The following is a 20,972-nucleotide window of genomic DNA, read 5'->3' on the forward strand; positions in this document are numbered from 1 at the left end:
TGCTTGGGAGGCAAGAAACCCCAAAGGCAAACTTTCCGCTTTATATTCCAACAGAACTGGAATTTGAAACTCTCCAACTATTTTCAACACATCTCAAAAGGCTTGTTGATTACTACAAAATTAATCAGTTTGTATTAAGCCAAACTATTTTCTACTATGTTTCCTAAATTTATAAAAAGTTTCTTTTGATTATACTTTCATAGCACTGTTACTAAGATGCTTTCTATGCAATATATATGAAAAACATATGGCATTTCTTTATATGAAAGATAGGGTCCAATAAATAAATAAGATTTAACTCAGATATAACTCTGATGGAACAAAAATGCAATGACTGGTGTCAATAAATGTTCTAAAGATATCTGCATATTTTCCCAGAAAATGTATTCTCAGGCAAGTTTTATATCCTTGTGGACCTCTAAAAATGGCTTAACAAACCCACAGTGCCATAAATGTCTCCTACACTCTCTCAAACTGAAATTTCATTTCTAAGTGTAAATGAGGCCAGAATTAAAAAGACAAACAGCATGAATAGATGAACCAATGCAGCACGGACAGCAGGGAGGCATTTGTTACTGCTTTCATCGATTCTGATTCCATCTCAGAAGGCTGTTCTCTTTGGAATCCCTTCAGAGAAACAACAGGCAATGGGGATGGCAAAGACTTAAAACTCCACTACAATCTCCTGATGATCTCTTAGATATTCATAAGTGGCACAATGAGTCCACCTTTAGGTTTTATTTCAGTTGTAATAATGAGTTATGAATAATTGATCACTAGGTAATAAATTATTCAGGTAGGCACACAGTTTCCAAGGAATCCTGGAGTGAGTCTAGTTAATGGCATAATAGAAGCCAAAGGCAGCTGCGAAGGGACATCCCACACAATAACCCCACACTGCAGAGGCATGGGTAGTTAGTGCCTCTCAGTGTGGGCTTTTCCAGAAGTGGCCATATTAATACCTTTTGAATTTTTATAAAGTAGCTGTTCCCACTGGGTACTTATAGTGCTATTAAAATACTGAGCCCTGACCTCTTTATCCATCAGACCGGAATATTTGTTATCAGCCGAGCATGACTTTTGCTACTAAAACTAGTGTTAAAATGAAAAACTAAGAAACAAGAATGCATACACACACTCACTTAAAAGCATGTGTGTGTACACACACACATGAGTTTTTATGATTATGTGAGGTTAGCCAAATAATGCAAAAGTAAGCTTTACCTGGGGGGAAATTATATACTGTTCTGTTTTCGAAAACTTTTCAGTATTTACTTATCCCTTATAATAAACCCAATACTCAACTCCTTTAAAGATAGTAAGACCTATGTAAAATTCAACCTCAGATATGTCAAGTTCAATCCATATTGAACATCCAAATGCTTCACTTCCTGTCTTGCAAATCACAGCTGTCATTGATCTATCTCATAATTTCCATTTCTAAAGCAATTCTGAAAATATTAGAAACTACGTACTGGAGCTCGATAATTGCTACACTGAAATATTTTTGAAACAGCAACTTGAGTTAAAAGCAGTTAATCACCAAAGAGCAAATCCAATATTGTAAAAAAAAGCAGATTGGCTGATCTTGTCCTGAAACCCACAAGTACACATGATTTGATGAGGTTCATGGGATGAAAGACATAGAGGTAAGAAAGGGAATGAAGGGCAATTGGGCCACAAATCTGGGGAGGTGGATATGGCTTAAATGTTCAGGTTTAATAGGTTTGCTCCAAATTCAAACTAACGGGAACGTGGGAACATCAACTAAACTTTAATGAAAATGCTAAGTGACTACTACACATGGGAGAGATTGGGAAAACTGACACCCCCCCCAAAAAAAAAACTGACACCCAAATATATTCTAATCAGAGACTTAATGTTCCAAATTTTCCACTCTTAGAAATTTGGAGCTGGGCAAGGTGGCATATGCCTATAATCCTAGTGGTTTAGAAGGCTGAGGCAAGAGGATCTTAAGTTCAAGGTCAGCCTCAGCAACTTGGCAAGGCCCTAAGCAACTCAGTGTGACCTTGTCTCTAAATAAACTGCAAATTCAACCAGTTTAACATTCATGTATCATGTATCATGGTCCAGGTTTTGAATTTTCTAAATATAACTGTTAAGGTATGATTGATATACAATACACTACACACATTTTTTAGTGTGTAATTTTATAAAATTTGACCTATGTATATACCCATTACACCACTTCCATAATCCTAATAATGAGCCTATCCCCCACATGTTTCTTCATGTCCAGAGCTTATTTTTTAATAACTAAAACTTAGGTTGAGTTTTTCATATAACTACCCAAGCATAGCACTGCTGTACTAATAAGTATATAGCATGTCAAGGTTCATACTTGTATCAGGTAATAAGACCTGTGAAAGCAGCTAAGAAATACTCAAATACTCACACAATTGTGCTCTTATTCAACTATGAACAGGAATTCAATTTCACAGTATTTTAATGAAGGTCACAACTGCTTATTTTCAATATTATATGAAATTATTTATGCAATGAATAATTAGTGGAGTACACAGACCACTTTTAGAATTCCCTGATGTCAAAAATGTTTGTTTCCCACTTAAATGTCCACTTCTTTCCAAAACTAAGCTTAGAAATAACTGAGCAAAAAGCTATTAATTATATGAAGAGTTGTTTTTCTTCCTCACTGACTTTTAAGTCATGGACATCACTCCAAGTTTATTAATTAGGCCTGGATGTCAAGGCAACTAAATTTTTTCCCCAAGAAAAATCAGTTCAAGGGTATTAGACTGAGCCATAAAGTAATTTTAATTGAAGAATTTACCCCTTTTCATTCCTTTGAACTTTAACTCATACTGTTTCCCGGTGACAGCAGTAGGAGGAAAAATTCTCCCAAGAAGGCCACTCAAATAGAATCAATAATCAGAAGGATGAGGAATGCCTATAATCCCAGCAGCTCAGGAGGCTGAGACAGGAGGATCGTGAGTTCAGCCTCAGCAAGAGTGAAGTGTTAAGCAACTAAGTGAGACAATGTCTCTAAAAAAAAAAAAAAAAAAAATAGGGCTGGGATGTGGGTAAGTGGTCAAGTGTCCCCCTGGAACTAAAAAAAATAAATTACAGATTATACTTGAAGATATTGTACTTTCTTTGGGGATGGGAAATTAAAATTAATTAATATTCTCTTTGAATGTTTTGATACTCATCAACCATTAAAAACCATGGATTTTGGCTACTTAAGTTCTTCTGGACCTTATTAAAAACTTGTTCAGGAAAGTCCCTTTTTCAATAAAGGGGGAGGGGGAGCTTGAACTAGACAACACCCATAAAGTTTTGCTCTTGCATATTCTGCATTAATTCTAAATATCTTACTTTTTGAATAAGTGGGACAAACATTTTAAATAATAGGCTTTACTTACAAATCTTGTACTTTTAAAATCTGGGGTAGTTAAAAATAACATTATAAAGGGACCAGCATATCCAATAATATTTTTATTATTATTTATTAAAATAGTTTAGATATCCCCCCATCTCATACATTTAAATGAAGAACTATAGTCCTAATTTTCTGAGGGTCTACTCAGTGTTAGCAAAGCCATCAGCTTCTCTATTCACAAATCCACAAAACACCACAATGGAAGAATGGAATGGCATAAATAAAGACTTAAGCAGTCAGTCTGAAAATCTAAACAAATATACTATAGTAATTTGAACATATGTTTACTGTCAACATTAATCTGTCTGAGTATTCAAAATAAATCACTTTTGTTTTCTCTCATAGTAACAATTTTTTTTTCTGTTTGGGTTTTTTAAATTTTATTTCTTCCATATTTTTATTGATGCATTCAATTATATGGAAGAAATATATTGTTTTTAAAAAAAAGGAGTTTTGAGTGTTGTCTTATTCCTAAAAGCTTTTAGTTACTAAGTCATCAAAGCAGGCTCTTTTTGGCCCCCTGCCCAAGCCAAAAAAGAAATTGAGGGTTTCCTTGCATCCTACTCATACTAAAATAATTTATTTATTAGTCACCTCTCGTGTAAATATTAAAAACCAGGGAGTGGGAGAAGTACAAGGTTTCTTTAATGCTAACACATGTAGCAAACTAGCCTCAGGAAAATCACTTACTTTAGAATATTGACTTTATTACCATTACTGGAATAAGTCAGAGTAATGATGTGCCTTTGCACGTTCTCTTTTTCCTTTCTATCTTCCTAATGTTAAATGTTGTAAGATAGCCCAAATCTCAGGGCTTGACCTTATCACAGGCAGAAACTGATGAAGCCCAAAGTGAAGTCCAAGTTCAAATTTGCCCTTTCCAGATTTACCTATGATAGCCCAAGCCCAAGATCCCTTAGAACCTGAACTATTTTAAGAGAAATTTTAACATGCTTTCATATTATACTTTTTCTTAAAATATGAGATTAAAAAATTTAAACTGATGACTACAATGTAAAAATTAAAGAAAATTGTTTTGAAATCTGGCAGGCTAAATGGCAAAAAATCATTAGTTTCCTCCAAATTGCTTTTATAACTCTGCACTACATAAACCACTGAATCCTATTAAGTTAACTCAGCCTACTCAATAACCCGAGTCTTCTTTCATAGATACCCACTGGAGAGAAATCATGTCCATAATACAGAAATAATTGCTTTAATAAGAGCACATTGAACAAGCTCAAAGTTGGAGTCATTAAATCTACTGATATTTTGTCTAGATTGATTCAAAACTTGTAATGATATGCTAAAATGATTAAATAAATTAGAAAAATTCATAAATGGGTTTCAGTAGGTGTAATATATAAACACTAGCTTAGGCTTTTGTTAAATAGCCTATTGTTTAATATCATTTGCTATCAGCTATTAAATGGCAGGAATTACTGTCACAATTGAGTTATTGAAAATTTACTTCAGATATTATAAATTCCATGCATTATAGTAACAATAATTACTCATTTTAATTATTTTGTCATTATCCAGCTACTATGATCAATTTATTAATCTTCTAAGAAGAAATAATGTCCTTTTTTATGAACAGTGAAAACTTATATATAGAAAGAAGGATTTTTTTAAGTTTAGTCCTTATAATATGAAAACTGATTTCTCAATATGTCAGAAATAAACTTAAAAATGGATGAAGTGCTTTTTTTCTAATTACAACTGAGCCTCTCAGCATATGTAGCCATAATTTAAGAGACCCCAAAATACTTCAATTTAATGACATAGAATGTCTGTGACTTGTCAGTGATTGAAGCACACAGTTCATTAGTTTTCCAGAGTTATGCTGTTGACAGGATATGCCAAAATGATCATTATATCAAGTCTCTAAGGACCTGGAAAAGAGGAAAGTAATAGTCTAAAGAGAACACCAGAACCTAGAGATCCATTAAGAGGGGGCCAAGTGATATTAAACCATACAGTGGACTATGATGCAGGCATTTAGAATGGTGCTTTTAAACCTCTATACCATTTTAGGGCCTTTTACACTGAATGGAACTGTTCCCCCACAGTTTTGCCTAATTCAAAATCCTGGTCCTCTAGCAACCAGGAGCAGCTCTTAGACAAGCAAATGCTTGGGCTCCTCCCACCAGACTACAAATCTACAAATCAAAAACTTTGGAGGTAGGGAGAGCCCAGCAATTTGTATTTTAACAAGCCCTCCAGACAATTATGATACCAAATAAAGGGTAAAAACTGCCAGCTACTTCTTAGTCACTCTTAAGATCTCAGCTGAAACAATGCTTCTCAGGGAAGTCTTGCCTTGCCCAGCCTCATGCTGCCAGGTTAGGTGGGTCCATTATACATCACAGCAACCAAGACTTTATTTTACTTTTTAAATTTATTTATTTATTTATTTATTTATTTATTACTAGGTATTGAACTAGGATCTTGCATGTGCTAGGCAGCAACCAATACTTTTCTTTCACAGTAGTAGGTATTGCAATCTATAATTACTTCTTTTTATGATTTGGAAAATTAGTGTTTTTATCTCCCACAAGACCAGACTCTAATCTTAAGCCTACTTGTCCCTTCAAATTACCTTGAAGATCTCAAAAAACTCTGATACTCGGGCCACACTCCAGGCTAAATAGAATCTTTTGGTCTGTGACTTGGTTATCTGTATCTTTAAAATATTGTGAGTTTACTGTTCAGCCACAGTTAAGAACCACTACATCAGACTCAAGTTTCTTGAGGAGCCAGTGACCAGTAGTAAATTGTTTGTAACCAATATCTGTTGAATAAGTAGAGATTTTTTTGGTTTGGGGGTTTGTTTTTTTGTTTTGTTTTGTGGATTTTTCTGTTTTATTTTGAATTTTGAACATGGTACAAAATACCAAATACACAAAAAGAATTCAGTCAAAAGTAAGTCTCCTTTTTTCCCTATCCCCTATCTCTGAGGCAACCACTGAGACCAATGCCATGTTTCCTTAAAAGATTGAATAAATTTTTGTTAGTGCATACAGAAAGGACCAAAAATTGGATGGCTGGATCTTAGATTATTTTCTGACTTCTTTATACAAACCTGCATTTTTTTGTAAAATGTACATGTGTTAGTTTCAATACTTTGGGGGAAGGAGGTTCCCCTAAGGATAATTTTATGTTTCTGCATCCAGAACTATTCCATTGAGAGTCCATGGGTCTGAGGATTCCCAGAAAAATAGAATGTTATTCTGTGTTATAAGGATGAGACCCCTTACCTGGCATAAAGGAACAATGGTCCAATTATTCCACTGTTGTTTGGGGAATATTTTCACCTCTGATTAGATATTCAGTCTCTCCAGAATTTCCATCAAAAAATCAAGGAATGAGATAACTTTTCATTCTAGGTCTTGAATTAAGAATTAGCATAATGGTTTATGGATATAGCTTGTCTAGACTTAGTTAGCATAAGCTCTTCACCAAGGCTCCCTGCCTCTGGGTATTTTAAGATGAAAAGCTGAGGCCTGGTTCCAATATGGTGACTCAAACATTATTCGGTCTTTCAAAGACACTGTCCCCCTTCAACCCTATGCCAGATGGTGGTTCTATCTTAGTACAACACTTTGAATCTGGGCTGTTAAGTCTGACATGCTCTCAGGAGAGACTAGGGTTTACAAAATTATGTAGCTATACAGTAATAGACTCTGATCCTAAAACTAGGGTTTTTTTTTTTTAATTGCCTTTTAAAAAATTTTACCGCTGCATTAAAATTTTACATAATAGTGAAATTTGTTGTTACATATTCATATAGGCACACAATATTCAACTGCCTTTTTACAACTTTCCATCTTCTTCACTCTTAGGTCTAAAATCACTCCTCTCTGTTGCAAGTGAAACTAATTCTAGCAACAACTCCTGGCCCCCTCTCCTCCATTTTGTTTCCATGGATGAGTGATAAATTAGTTTAAGACTTTTAAAAATCCACACAAATTCAGACCCAAGAACTCCTCAAGGAGGCCAAGCCCTGAGGTTCTATGTATTGGCTGCTTGAAGACATTGAAAGCCTTAGAGGTCTCCCCTATTTTGAGCCATCCATGGACTGCGTGTGGGCCACCATGCATCAAGCCTAGTGGATAGGAACATCTGGTGTCTGGGAATGACAGTGGACATTTCCTCTGGTTAACTGCCCTGACACACTGTGAATTTCTGTCCCACTCTGCCATGTCCCACATAGCACCTGAGATGGGTGTAACCTGCCAAGATGCCAATCAACCTGCTGACAGCAAGACATCAAGAAGCAAGACTCCAACCTTGAAATCTTATCCCTGCCTTTGATGTACCCCCTTAAATAAACCACTAAAGCCATCTTTCCTTCGTCTAGTTCCAGCTCTTGTGTGGACTGGATATATCAGGGGCTCCACTTTTCTAAATACACTTCTGATTCTTTGTCTATTGTTCTCCACTAATTATTCTCAGGTGGCTCACACCCTCCTCAGCAGGAAGAAGAACCCCCTTCCGCTGTTGCTGTTGCTCCTTATACTTTCCTATTAAACTTGTGATCCTCTTCTCATGTTGTAGACGTAGGAGGTTAGGAAGAAATGCCCTCTTGAGAGAAAAAGCATTTCTATGTTATTATGTTGACCGCATGATTTAAGCAAAGGACAAAGTATAGGAGCCACAGTTAAGGGGGGAAATGTTTGGATATTTACATGGACAAGAGCAAGAGGGAAACATTAAAGTTCTTAGATAATAGAGAGAAACCAGGAAGATAAGGACCATAGTTAGCCAGAAAGAGAGCCAAATTTGGCCACTGCAACATATCTAAGAGCAACCTGTCACACAGATATTTAAGCTTTGTCTTGTACCATTTATTAGTTGTTTTATGTCAGTTAATTCTGACTCTTTCAGATTAGAAATGTCTTATCTTCTGATTTGGCTCCCTCTCTTGATCAGTTCAGAGCAAAGATTCAATATCAATTTTTTTTAAGAGAGAGAGAGAATTTTTTTAATATTTATTTTTCAGTTTTCGGTGGATACAACATCTTTATTTTATTTTTATGTAGTGCTGAGGATCGAACCCAGCGCCCCACGCATGCCAGGCAAGCACATTACCGCTTGAGCCACATCCCCAGCCCAAATTGTATTAAATTCTTAATAGTTGATCAAACAGACCACAGAAGAAAATCAAGACCACATAATAGAATGATTATATCCTGTGATGAAATTGAAAAAAAAAAAGTTGTTACCGGTAAAAGATCATCCAATAAGATGAATGTAGAAATTCATTGCAGTGGTGGAAATAGTTATAAGTTAATCATGTATTTTAGGTTTAGTCAACCTCCTTGGCATCTCTTTTCTATTAAAACACCTACATTGTATTAAGAGTCAAAGTTAACTTGTTAACACATTAAAATCTTTTGGGTTTTTCTTTACATCTCATAGAGAGTTAACATCGAGGAGAAGCCGAATGGGATCCAAGATGGCAGAATAGAGGAGGTACTGTTTCTGACTGCTCTGTGGAATGAAACCACGAAAGCAGTCAGGCGGCATCTCCACAGGTTTCACCTAGACTGAATACAACATCTCAGAGCATGTGACACGACCCCTATACAGCAGATTTTTGCAGAACCACCAGAGCTGCAACCACCTGTGCAGAAACCAGAGCCTCTGTGCTCCAGTAAGACTCGGGACTCTGGACCCAAAGCCCGCAGTTCTAGTGCACACAGGGCTCTCAATCGGTGTAGCATAATCACCTAATCAGCTGCACTCCGCTCCCACACAGGTCACATGGCTGCAAACTAGCCACAGCACAAGGCCATCCCAGCTCCCCACATTTCACCAGACACCCCGGGGCTGGAAGCAGACTAATACCTGGTTTCCAACTTCCTCCCCCTCTTCCCCTCCCCAGCTGCGATTACTTGGCACAGTGACTACCTAGCACAAAAACCACTCTCAGTTGATCAGGAGCGCAGTGCAACCAGGGTGCTGCCCACTTGGTGTGAGCCTGAGGACAAGAGGTCCTGCAGTTGGATCCTGATAAGCAAGAGAGGGGAGGGGTCTAAAACCTGGAACAAAACAGAGACCAGGATCGGGGAAGCTCCAGGCATGAGTGGGAGACCATACCGGGGGGCGCAAGTCTCCTCACCCTGATTATCAACACCACCCTGCGGACAGAGACCCCACCTTAAAATAGAAAACTCTACCTACTGGAAGAGAAGAAAAGCAGGAAGGAAACGGAATTCTAAGACTTTTTTTTTCTTTTCTTTTCTTTTCTTATCCTTCTTCTTTGCCTCTACCCTTCTATCCTCTGGCCCTCACAACTCCAACATATGTGAAACCAAGAGCTTTGCATGAAATAGAACATTGAAAACTGAGTCACCAGAATAATATAATATAGAGGAATTGCATAAGCCCCCCCTTTTTTCTTCTCTTTTTCTCTTTCTTTCTTTCTTTCCCTTCTTTTCTTCTTCTCTTTCTTCTTCTTTCAAGCTCCAAATTTTACTATTTTAACATCCTGTAATTTTCTAAATACATATGTGTGTTTGTTTTTATGTACTCTACTGTCTTCCCACGTACTTGTCTACCCTAAATTACCTCCTGTCTATTCCCCTGCTACTAACCCTCTTCATTAGAGTTCTCCTCCAAATTTCCAAAGTTATATTAACCCCATACCCTTACACCTTTCTCCCTTAGCATATTGTCCTACACCCGACCCCCAGTTCACTGTCCACCACCAGAAATTATACACCTTTTATGAAACTACTGATTATATTTTAAATAATAATTGAGTCCAACATTTCTGGACATTGAGACTAACTATAAGGTTTTAATAACAATAATTTGTTCATAGGTGATGTATTGTTGATATTGGGATCTGTTTACATTGTCTTTCCCCACAAAGGAGGGATCTTTGAACCATACAAGAGCACTACAAATCTATAGGATAAAAACAATAACACACCAGTCCCACAGAGCTGGAAAGAAAGAAACATGAGCAACATGAAAAGACAAGGGAAGAAAGTACCACAAACAAATCAAGACAACACATCATTAGAAGAAGAGCTATAGCCGAAAAAATTACAGAGAAAGATTTCAGGATATACATGATTAAAATGTTTTTTGGTTCTCAAAGAAGACATCAGAGAACAAATACAGGAAGTGAAAGATCACTTCCACAATGAGCTATATAAATAAATCCAAGAAGCAAAAGATCACCTCAACAAGGAGATAGAGGTTATATTAAAAAAAAAAAAAAACAGAAATCCTTGAAATGAAAGAAATAATAAACTGAATTAAAAACTCAAATTAGAGCATCACCAACAGAGTAGACCACTTAGAAGATAGGACATCAGACAATGAAGATAAAATATATCATCTTGAAAAAAACATAGACAACACAGTGAAAATGATGCAGAACATTCAAGAAATATGGGATAGCATAAAAAGACCAAATTTAAGAGTTATTGGGATAGAGGAAGGCATAGAGGTCCAAACCAAAAGAATGACCAATCTATTCAATGAAATAATATCAGAAAACTTTCCAAACATGAAGAATGAAATGGAAATCCAAATCCAAGAAGCCTACAGGATGCCAAAAATGTGCAAAATCACAAGAAATCCTCACCAAGGCAATTATAATGAAAATGCCCAACATACAGAATAAGGAGAGAATTTTAAAAGCCAAAAGAGAAAGAAATTAGATCACATACAGGGGTAAACCAATTAGGATAATGACAGATTTTTCAACACAGACCCTGAAAGCTAGAAGATCCTGGAACAACATATTTTAAGCTCTGAAAGATAATGGGTGCCAACCAAGAATCTTGTATCCAGCAAAGTTAAGCTTCAGATTTGAAGATGAAATAAAAACATTCCATGATAAACAAAAGTTAAAGAATTTATAGCTAGAAAACTGGCACTACCAAACATCCTTGGCAAAATATTTCATGAAGAGGAAATGAAAAACACCAATGAAAACCAGCAGAGGGAGGTAGCACCCTAAAGGAAAAACTAATCAAAGAGGAAAACCAAGTCAAATTAAATAACAAAAGTAAACAAATATGGCTGGAAATACAAATCATGTCTCAATAGTAACCCTAAATGTTAATGGTTTAAACTCACCAATCAAAAGACATAGGCTAGCAGATTGGATTTTTTTAAAAGATGCAACAAAATGCTGCCTACAGGAGAATCATCTGATAGGAAAAGACATACACAGACTGAAGGTGAAAGGTTAGGAAAAATCATACCACTCACATGGACTACTGAAGCAAGCAGGGGTGTCCATACTCATATCAAATAAAGTAGACTTCAAGCCAATGTTAATCAAAAGGGATAAAGATGGACATTGCATACTGCTCAAGGGAACCATACACCAACAAGACATAAAAATCATAAATATATATGCCCCCAAACAATGGTGGGTGCAGGTATGTTCACCAAACAAACTCTTCTCAAGTTCTAGAGTCAAATTTACCACAACACAATAATCGTGGGTGACGTTAACACACCTCTCCCACCACTGTATAGATCTTCCAAACAAAAGATGAATAAAGAAATTATAGAACTCAATAACACAAATAATAACTTAAGACTTAACTGACATATAAAGAATATTTCAACCGACATTTAGCGGATATACTTTCTTCTCAGCAGCACATGGATCCTTTCCTCAAACAGACCACATACTATGCCACAAAGCAACTCTTAGCAAATACAAAAGAGTAGAGATACTATAATGCATTTTATAAGATCATAATGAAATGAAATTGGAAATCAATAACAAAATAAAAAATAAAAATTTGTGCATCACATGGAGACTGAACAATATGCTACTGAATGAACAATGATTACAAAAGACATCAAGGAGGAGATTAAAAAATTCTCAGAGGAAAATGAGAATACAGATACAACATATAGAAATCTCTGGGACACTATGAAAGCAGTACTAAATTCATTGCATGGAGTTCTTCCTTAAAAGAAGAAAAAGTCAACAAATAAATGACCTCACACTACATCTCAAAGCCCTAGAAAAAGAAGAACAAATCAGCAGCAAAACCAGTAGAAGGCAAGAAATAATTAAAATTAGAGCTGAAATCAATGAAATCGAAACAAAAGAAACAACTGAAAAAATTGACAAAACTAAGAGTTGGTTCTTTGAAAAAATAATTAAAATTGACAGACCTTAGCCACACTAATGAAGAGAAGGAGAGAGAGAACTCAAATTACCAGCATATGTGATGAAAAAGGCCATATTACAACACACACTACAGAAATACAGAGGATAATTAGAAATTGTTTTGAAACCATATACTCCAACAAAATAGAAGACATTGAAGGCATCGACAAATTTGCCCATATACTATGCCACAAAGCAACTCTTAGCAAATACAAAAAAAGCAGATCTATCCAGTTTGAGTCAGGAAGATACACACAACTTAAACAGACCAATATCAAGTGAGAAAATAGAAGAAGCCATCAAAAGATTACCAACCAAGAAAAGCCCAGGGTTGGATGGATACACAGCCAAGTTTTACAAGACCTTTAAAGAAGAACTAATACCAATACTCTTCAATTTATTTCAGGAAATAGAAAAAGAGGGAGCATTTCCAAACCCATTCTATGAGGCCAATATCTCCCTGATTCCAAAACCAGACAAAGACACTTCAAAGAAAAAAAACTTCAGACCAATATCTCTAATGAACATAGATGCAAAAATTATCAACAAAATTCTGGCAAATAGAATACAAAAACATATCAAAAAGATTGTGCACCATGATCAAGTGGGATTCATCCCAGGGATGCAAGGTTGGTTCAACATTCGAAAATCAATAAATGTAATTCATCACATCAATAGACTTAAAGATAAGAATCATATGATCATCTCAATAGATGCAGAAAAAACATTAGACAAAATACAGCACCCTTTATGTTCAAAACACTAGAAAAACTAGGGATAACAGGAACATATCTCAACATTGTAAAGGCTATCTACACTAAGCCTCAGGCCAACATCATTCTAAATGGAGAAAAACTGAAGGCATTCCCTCAAAAATCTGTAATAAGACAGGGATGCCCTCTTTCACTACTTCTAATCAACGTAGTTTCTGAAACACTGACCGGAGCAATTAGACGGATAAAAGAAATTAAAGGGATATGTATAGGAAAAGAAGAACTTAAATTAGCTCTATTTTCTGATGATAGGATTCTATACCTAGAAGACCCAAAAAGCTCCACCAGAAAACTTCTAGAATTAGTAAATTAATTCAGCAAAGTAGCAGGTTATAAAATCAACACCCATAAATCAAAGGCATTTCTGCATATCAGTGACAAATCCTCTGAGAAGGAAATGAGGAAAACTACCCCATTCACAATATCCTCAAAATTAATAAGATACTTGGGAATCAACAAAAGAGGTGAAAGAACTATACAATGAAAACTATATAACCCTAAAGAAAAAAGTCAAAGAAGACCTTAGAAGATGGAAGGGTCTTCCTTGCTCTTGGATAGGCAGAATTAATATTATCAAAATGACCATACTACCAAAAGCACTATACAGATTTAATGCAATTCCAATAAAAATCCCAATGGCATTCCTCACAGAAATAGAAAAGGCAATCATGAAATTCATTTGAAAGAATAAGAGACCCAGAATAGCTAAAGCAATCCTAAGCAGGAAGAGTGAAGCAGGTAGCATTGCTATACCAGACCTTAAACTACACTACAGAGCAATAGTAACAAAAACAGTATGGTATTGGCACCAAAACAGGCCGGTAGACCAATGGTACAGAATAGAGGACACAGAGACTAACCCACAAAATTACAATTATCTTATGTTAGACAAAGCTTCCAAAACATGCACTGGAGAAAAGATAGCATCTTCATCAAATGGTGCTGGGAAAACTGGAAATCCATATGCAACAGAATGAAATTAAACCCCTGTCTCTCACCATGCACAACACATAACTCAAAATGGATCAAGGTCCTAATAAAATTAAACCAGAGACTCTGTGTCTAATAGAAGAAAAAGTAGGCCCTAATCTTCATCATGTGGGATTAGGCCCCAACTTCCTTAATAAGACTCCTATAGTGCAAGAATTAAAACCAAGAATCAATAAATGAGATAGAATCAAACTAAAAAGTTTCTTCTCAGCAAAAGAAACAATCTGTGAGGTGAACAGAGAGCCCACATCCTGGGAGAAAATGTTTATCGCTCACACATCAGATAGAGCACTAATCTCTAGGGTATATAAAGAACTCAAAAAGCTAAACACCAAAAAAACAAATAACCCAATCAACAAATGGGTCAAGGACCTGAACAGACTCTTCTCAGAAGAGGATATACAATCAATCAATAAATATATGAAAAAATTCTCATCATCTCTAGCAATCAGAGAAATGCAAATCAAAACTACTCTAAGATATCATCTCACTCCAGTCAGAATGGCAGCTATTATGAAAACAAACAACAATAAGTGTTGTGAGGATATGGGGAAAAAGGTACACTCATATATTGCTGGTGGGACTGCAAATTGGTGCAGCCAATTTGGAAAGCAATATGGAGATTCCTTGGAAATATGGAATCATATGATCTTGGAACCACCATTTGACCCAGCTATCCTTCTCCTCTGTTTACATGCAAAAGACTTAAAAACAGCATACTACAGGGACACAGCCACATCAGTGGTTATAGCAGCACAATTCACAATAACTAAATTGTAGAGCCAACCTAGATGTCCTTCAGTGGATGAATGGATAAAAAAAATGTGGCATATATACACAATTGAATTTTACTCAGCATTAAAAAAGAACAAAATCATAGCAATTGCAGGTGAATGGATGGCATTGGAGAAAATAATGCTAAGTGAAGTCAGCCAATTCCCCCAAAAATAAATGTTGAATGTTTTCTCTGATATAAGGAGGTTGACTCATAGTGGGGTAGGGAGGAGGAGTATGGGAGGAATAGATGAATTCTATATAGGGAAGAGGGGTGGGAGGGAAAGGGAGGGGGCAGGGGATTAGCAAGGATGGTAGAATGTGATGGACATCATTATACAAAGTACATATATGAAGACTTGAATTAGGTGTTAACATACTTTATATGCAAACAGAGATACAAAAAATTGTGGTATATATAGTATTAAGAATTGTAATGCAAACAACAACAAGAAAGTACATGTATAAAGGCATAAATTGGCGTGAACATACTTTATATAAAGAGATAAGATAAATTGTGCCCTATATGTGTAATAAGAATTGTAATGCTTTCCACTGCTGTCGTGCATTAAAAAAAAAAAAAAAAGACAGAGAAGAGTCAACATCGAGAATATATAAGAAACTTAATAGAAAAAAGAAAAATAGTAAAACACATAATCTGATTTAAAAATGGGCAATAGACCTAAAGAGACATTTCTCAAAAGAAGACAGAAACAACCTACAGATAGATGAAAAATACATAACATCATTAATCATCAGGGAAATGCAAATCAAAACCACAATGAGATATCACCTCATTCCAGTTAGAATGGCTATTACCAAAAAGATTAAAGATAACAAGTATTGACAAGGATGTAGAAAAAAGAGAACCTCTGCACACCATTTGAAGGAATGTAAATTAGTACAGCAATTATGGAAAACAATAGGGTGGTTCCTCAGAAAATTAAAAATAAAATGACCATATGATCCAGCAATCACACTACTAATCATATATTCAAAGCAAATGAAATTACTATGTAAACTAGACATCTTTGTTTATTGAAGCACTATTCACAACAGCCAAGAAATGTAATAAAACTAAGTATCCCATCAATTGATGAATGGATAAAGAAAGTTTGGTACATTTACACAATGAAATACTATCTAGACATAAAAATAATGAAATTCAATCATTTATAACAACATGGATAAGCAGGAAAATACTTTCTTAAGTGAAATAAGCCAGACATAGAAAGACAAATACCACATAACATCACTCATATGTCTAAAGAAATTTATCTCATAGAAGTAGAATTTAAAATAATGGTTACCAAAGGCTGTAGAATGTATGGGAAAAGGTTGGTTAATGGATACTAAGGTATAGTTAAATGTGAGAAATAAGTTCTATGTTCTATTTCACAGTAGTGTGACTATAGATAATGAAAATGTACTGTATATTTTTTAAAAGCTTCAAGACAAGATTTTTAATGGTTTCATGGCATAGAAGTGATGTTTGAGGAAAGAGACATACTTGCCCTGATTTGAACATTATATTATATATGCAAGTGTGTGTATGTGTGTGTATATGTATACGTGTATAAAAATAGCACATAGTATCCCATAAATATGTACAATACTCATGTGTCAATTAAAAAATCATTTGGGTTTGCAAAAAAGAAAACATACTTTGACATCTTAACAAAAAATAAGATGAAATTATAAACCAAAACTAGAAAAATCTTTTTAGGAATACAACATAATTACATTAATTAGACCAGAGTAGCTATACTTATTTTTTAAAATCCCAAAAGTTGCTTTTTAAGTTTCAAAATGTAAAACACAATAAAGGAAAAACCTCTATCCCATTCACTACTCAATTTAACAATTTAATTTTATTCTACTGAGATAACTAAAAAAGGAATGCCAGATATTTATACCAAAAGAAAACTCTCTCCAAACATGCAATAATCAAGTGTAATGCGTGTGGCTTTTACTTTTATCCCATAGCTAATCTGGAAGTCAATAAAAATTTAAAAGAATGTAATTAAAGATCACAGTATACACAAAATATCAATGATAGAGTGGCGCCCCCAAGTGGCATAATGAGAAACTGCAATACTTTGTAAATTTTCTTTTATAGGTTTTAGAGATGTAAACGAGTAAATGACAACAGAATTATTATATCGAAAAAAATCCTTGAAGAAGTTTTTAAAATCACATGCCTAATAGCAAATTACTTTGGAAGATTTGTTTCTCAAAAGCAGAGTGCAAAAGAAAAACTTCCACTTAGTAGAGGATTCCAAAAGCAGTCACTGGGTAGATTGGCTAAAGTTTGATTAGACTTCCTTTAATTATTTTATTGACTTGGCTTGTTTATAATTAACGTGAATTTCAGTTGTTACTGAGTGATAATTCTCTGTAAGGCCATGTGATAGCTTCATCTTATAAAAATAGGTAGACATTTTATTTAATCCTTATTACAGTCTTATGAGATATTACACCACGTTACAGATGAGCATAGTAAATTTCATATTAGGAACCAGAGTAACATTAACCTCACAGTTAAGAACAGGTATGCTTTACTCTTTGGCTTCTTTAGCTTCTGAGCCATGGTCTTAATGATGACACTGTAGTGCCCTCTTTCTAGCATTCTAGGATTTCATGAGCAGTCATATCCATTCTCTTTCCGGGTTTAGTAAATTTCCAGAAAAAAAAAAAAAAAAAACAGCAGATAGTGGAAAAGTAAGATGCAGTTAGGCCTAAGGGACATGAACAGGAGCAGGAATGTGGCTAATCAGAGACCAAAGAATTTGTCTAAAGGGAGTAGTTGCTAGCCAGGTCCAGTCCACTGTGGCTACATAGGCACAGATTTTAGCAAATGTTACTCAACCTTTTTGTTTTATTCTTCTAAAGGAGATAAAATGCTCAATTTTTGAGAGCTGCCCATTTGAAAATACTAGCAACTAATTTAGGATTAAAAAGAAATTCTATGCAGACCAAACAAAACACACCTGAAGGCTGCATTCGACCAGTATGTAATTTATTTTAGATGATGAATGATTCCTTTTCCAAATAGTCCTAGACTAGACCTTTTAGTGCCAAATGATTTGACCATTATTCTCACCATTGGATTCACTCCACAACACTAGGATTTGTCTGTCATCTCCAGCTCAAGTCTTGTGTTTTAAGATTATTTCCAATATAAGAAAGGTCACTTATAAATCATTACCAGCCAACCAGTCCCAGACCCCCCACCTTTTCTTACTTTCTTTCCCCCTATGAACAGCCTCACATACCCACCCCCACACACTACACACTACACACTACACACATTAATGTCAAGTCCAGAGCTTTCAAGATTGGTTTTCACACATTTTATTTTAGCTCCTTTTAATCAACATTTTAGCCTTTCTGTGAATTCTCTTTAAATTCCTCATCTCTCTCATTAGTTGAAAAAACTCAAATTTGACATGGTCCAAAGTGTGGTTTTTATAAGTCCTCGGCCAAAATTAGGTCTTATGCTCAATGCTGAAGGCTCTCTAATAATTGCCAAATATTCATCATCCTACTCTGTGCTGCTAGAAGAGCACCTCTAGGATTAAAGGGGAAAAATCCTTTGGGGGGCAGGAGTCATAATGCATGTTCTAAGAATATCAGTAAAATTCCAGCTCTTTCACCATTCTTCATGTAGAAATTTATTGAAAACTATTTAAAATTACAACTTTAAAAAATTCTACACAAACTACTTTAAAGGTTGATCTTTAAAATAAAGTAGTAGTATTAGTGACACTTGCTTTTGTAATTTCTGTGAATATGAAGAAGTAGAAAAGTATTTATCACACACTAACTTTAAATCTGCACTTAAATATCCAATGAGAAAAAGCTGGAGTAACTCAGTATCTAAAAAACTTCTGAATAAAAGAACAGACTATGGGATGGAAATCTGGTCTTCTAGGGCTAAGGGCTGATTTCTTGGATCATTTTGCTTCTGCTTTCTCTGCTCCTGTTTCTAATTGCAAGTTTCTTATCCTAACTTTATCCTAACTTCAGTTCCAACTTTCACTGCCAAAATTTAAAAAAAAAAAAAAAAAGCTTTAAGCTAAAAATGAAAGTGTATCCTCATCCAGAAGAAATGTACTATCCAAAAAGTATTATTACATTTTTCTCTGGGAGTTATAGGGTCAAAACCAAAGAAAAGCAATTTACAAGGAAGTCATTAACATAAGCTAATTTTAAACAAAGACTGAATTTGGTTTAAATATCTATCTGAGGGCTTTTTGAGTACAGATTTTGAAAATTTCTTTCAGAGAAAAGCCAAATAAAATTAATGCCATGTTTCCTTTAATACATCATTTTCACCTCAAATGTGAATTACTGCTTATTTATATTTCATAACACTTCTAAAAGTGCAGTCATAAACATTACTTCTTTTTCTTATTCAAGAAGTTTCAATCAAGTTCAGAGTAAGCAATATTGTAACTGGGACTGTGGTTTACTAAAAAATTATCATATGATCTATCCCATTTACCTTCTTTAGGTCATTTGGATGCTTTATTCACAACTGAAATGCCTTTAAGAACCTTATCTGGGGCTGGGGTATAACTGAGTGGCAGAGCGCTTGCCTGGCAAGCATGAGGCCCTGAGTTCAATTCCCAAGACCACAAAAGAAGAAAGAAAAAAAAACATATCTGAAGAGATAAATGAAGGAATAGCTTTAGTAGCTTCTTGCTTTAATGCAAAAAACAGGTTCAAGGTTATCCAATGTTCTTAATCAGCCAGTAGTTGCACATACAGGGAGCCAAGGTCAGTATGAAGCATTTTACTTACAATTCCTCTCCTCTTTTGGCTTTCCTATCTGAAACCAGATAGACAGTTCCAAAACTTCCACTTCCAAGTTTCTGCTGAAGCACATATCTTCTTGCAATCAAGGTCTCTGGATAAGTGGAAACAGCTGTTGATGCACACATACACTTAGCTGCCTCTTGGAATTTCAACATCGCTCCAAACAAGATAGTACTGGTCTATTCATTTATAGAAACTTAACAATCAAGTCTCCTAATAGATGATCCAATTCATCCAGCAAATGTTGGTCAATGCCTGAAATGTGAAAAATCCACACATCAGGTCTAAAAGATGCTGACTCCTACAGAATATATAAGTATTAGACAGTGAGAACTGCACCTTGATTAACAGACTGAATGATTCCTTATTGGTTAGTTTTAATGATTTCAAAGGAAAGAAAAAAGGTAGAAGCTGCAAATTCCAGGACAAGGCAATCTTTCATGGTAAGAGAGTCTATCTTAGTACATCCAAATTTGTCAAAACTAAAAACAAACAAACAAAAGGCTATCCAGCCCATCTGGTGGTACACACCTGTAATCCCAGCTACTCAGGAGGCTGAGGCAGAAGAATTTCAAATTAGAGGCCAGTCCAGGCAATTTGGAAAGACCCTAATCAACTTAGCAAAATCCTTAATAAAATTAAAAATAAAAAGGGTATATACAAAAATTGGAACAATACAGAAAAGATTAGCATGGTACCTGAGCAAGGATGGCATGCAAATTTGTGAAGGATCCCTTATTTTAAAAATGTTTTAAAATAAAAATAAAAAGGGCTGGGGATGAAGCTCAGTGGTAAGGTACCCCTTGGATTCAAACCCCAAAAGAAGGGGAGAGGGAGAGAGGGAGAGAAAGAGGGAGAGAGGGAGGGAAAGACAGAGGTGGGGGGTGTGGAGAGAGAGAGAGAGAGAGAGAGAGAGAGAGAGAGAGAGAGAGAGAGAGAGGAAACAAAAAGGAAACCATGAAAAATGATGGCCTGGGAACCACACATACATCTGTACTCCCAGTGATTCCAGAGATTGAGGCAGAAGGATCGC

General features: G+C 35.4%; 1 protein-coding gene and 1 pseudogene across 1 annotated transcript in view; one reads left to right on the forward strand and one right to left on the reverse strand.

Moving 5' to 3' along the window:
* The window catches only part of Nek11 (NIMA related kinase 11), a 337,064-nt gene that overhangs the window by 313,649 nt on the left and 2,443 nt on the right, over positions 1–20,972 (reverse strand). The window contains exon 2 of the mRNA XM_027933893.2: positions 19,925–20,194. Coding sequence (XP_027789694.2) covers positions 19,925–20,094 — 170 coding nt within the window. The 5' untranslated portion in view covers positions 20,095–20,194. The remainder of the gene's footprint in view (positions 1–19,924; positions 20,195–20,972) is intronic.
* Positions 20,584–20,682, forward strand: LOC114091581 (U6 spliceosomal RNA; annotated as a pseudogene).

Source organism: Marmota flaviventris, chromosome 8 (genome assembly GCF_047511675.1).
Source record: "Marmota flaviventris isolate mMarFla1 chromosome 8, mMarFla1.hap1, whole genome shotgun sequence".
In the NCBI taxonomy this organism is placed as follows: domain Eukaryota; kingdom Metazoa; phylum Chordata; class Mammalia; order Rodentia; family Sciuridae; genus Marmota; species Marmota flaviventris.